The sequence below is a fragment of the Pinus tabuliformis genome, chromosome Q, assembly GCF_031772625.1.
Source record: "Pinus tabuliformis cultivar Carrire ecotype Pingquan chromosome Q, CPIR1, whole genome shotgun sequence".
NCBI lineage: Eukaryota > Viridiplantae > Streptophyta > Pinopsida > Pinales > Pinaceae > Pinus > Pinus tabuliformis.
The window spans coordinates 1378391561-1378393438 of record NC_142296.1 but is presented as its reverse complement, the minus strand read 5'-3'; the positions used below and the strand labels follow the sequence as shown (position 1 = coordinate 1378393438).

General features: G+C 34.7%; 1 protein-coding gene across 1 annotated transcript; it reads right to left on the bottom strand.

Moving 5' to 3' along the window:
• Positions 1-273: 273 nt before the first annotated feature.
• Positions 274-1258, bottom strand: LOC149225075 (putative leucine-rich repeat receptor-like serine/threonine-protein kinase At2g24130). Its single transcript, XM_089388344.1, has 2 exons — positions 814-1258; positions 274-713 (listed from the first exon to the last, which is right to left on the bottom strand). The coding sequence occupies exons 1-2, from the start codon at positions 1124-1126 to the stop codon at positions 274-276; spliced, it is 753 nt and encodes a 250-aa protein (XP_089244470.1). The 5' UTR covers positions 1127-1258.
• Positions 1259-1878: the final 620 nt, after the last annotated feature.

Here is a 1878-nt window from a genome sequence, read left to right as displayed (position 1 = left end):
ATGCTAAAGAATAACAAAATGAATTGTTATAAAATGAATCCATACAACATTCACATGAACTCCTTCACTAATGGATGAACTGGTTAAACACGATTAAGACATATCTAATTCTACTATCTCATTAAAATCTTTCCAAAAGCAAACTATTGCTAAAATATTATATTGACATCAAATTGCTTATAGTGCTAAAATAATACAAGTACTTGCGGTTGGAAGAATATAAATATTTTACAATTGAAATCTTTGAAAACTAAAATGTATAACTTTGATCATTTAATGCCATTTCACTATTCCTTGTTGCAGTGTGTTTAATATTGGCAAGCATAGCAGATATGCTTTCTTTTGATCCATTCGAAGCAACATTCTTTTCCACCAAATCTTTTTAAAACTCTCCAACAGAGTTGACACATCTCTCATAGTTGGGCATTCTTTGGGTGAATCTTTTGAGCATAACAAACCAACATGTAAGAGAGAAAGTAGGCATTTATATGCATCATTTTCTCCAATTTCAGCATCATCCAACTCCCTCAAGATATGAGGGTCAATTACCTCCTCCACTCTATTTGGAAATGCTAAGTTCACCCACTTATGCAAGTTCAAATCTCTTGCAAACATGTCACTAGTTGGTTTTTTTCTGGTAAGTATTTCCAATAATAGAATGCCATAGCTATAAACATCCCCTTGAGTAGAAACTCTCTCACCTATTCCATACTCTGCATTCAAGGAAACATTGATCAAGATTTACTCAACAAATCCATATCAAACTGATGTGAAGACAATTCAATTAAAAATAATATTCTAAAATATCCATACCTGGGGCAATGTAGCCCATGGATCCTTTTAGAGCAAGTGTTGAAGAAAGTGAATCATGGGAGGTTGCACCAATTAATTTTGCAATCCCAAAATCTGTTACGACACCATGCATGTTTGCATCTAATAACACATTTCTTGGTTTTATATCACAATGCACTAGTTGTACACAAGCATCATGATGAAGATATTCTATGCCATGGGCCACATCTATGGCAATGTCTAATCTTGTTTCCAATCCCAACTCATACACATCCTCAACATTGTTTTCATCTTTAGCAGGATACAAATGTTTCTCTAAGCTTCCATTACCCATAAGCTCAAACACTAAACCTTTGAAATCAAGATTGGAACATGAGGTTATAATTCTCACAAGATTTCGATGTCGAACATTTTGCAAGATTTTGCACTCCCTTTGAAAACTCTTCACAACCTAGTCATTTTGCAAACTGAAAACTTTTACAGCGACAAGCATGCCATCACTCAAGATTCCCTTGTATACTGATCCAAAACTACCCTTCTCCAACAAATTGGCTTCAATAAATCCATCAGTTGCTCTGGAAATCTCTTGATATGATATCCTTCGATGCTCTAATTTATGGGAAATAACTTATGGGAAATCAAACTTTTGTATATGCAAATTTCCACTTGAGCAGAATCTCAAAAGAAAACAACACAGGATAAAACCAATCACACCACAAATTGGCAATAGAACTTTTCTTAGAACATCAAAATGGCTTCTTGGTGTTGGACACGTTGGTAAGGAAAATACTTGTGGCCCACAGAGGCCTGGATTTCCAATTAAGGATATGGTAATGGTTTGATTTGTAGAAAATTCTCCTTTTGGTATTTCTCCTTTGAGATCATTGAAAGATAAATTCAAATAGTGAATCTCTTTCAACTTGTTGAGAGTAATTGGTATTGTCCGAGATAAGGAGTTCGAAGAGAGATCCAACACCTTGAGATTTTGTAGATATCCAAGTGAATCTGGAATGGAACCTTCTAACGAATTGTTAGATAGATTCAATTATTCGAGTGCAGTGCAACTTCCAAGTGTTGGTGGAATGA

Coding starts and splice junctions, on each gene's coding strand:
- LOC149225075 (XM_089388344.1), bottom strand. CDS start 1,126: ATGGGTAATGGAAGCTTAGAGAAACATTTGTATCCTGCTAAAGATGAA. Junction 714..813: donor CATGGGCTACATTGCCCCAG/GTATGGATATTT, acceptor CCTTGAATGCAG/AGTATGGAATAGGTGAGAGA.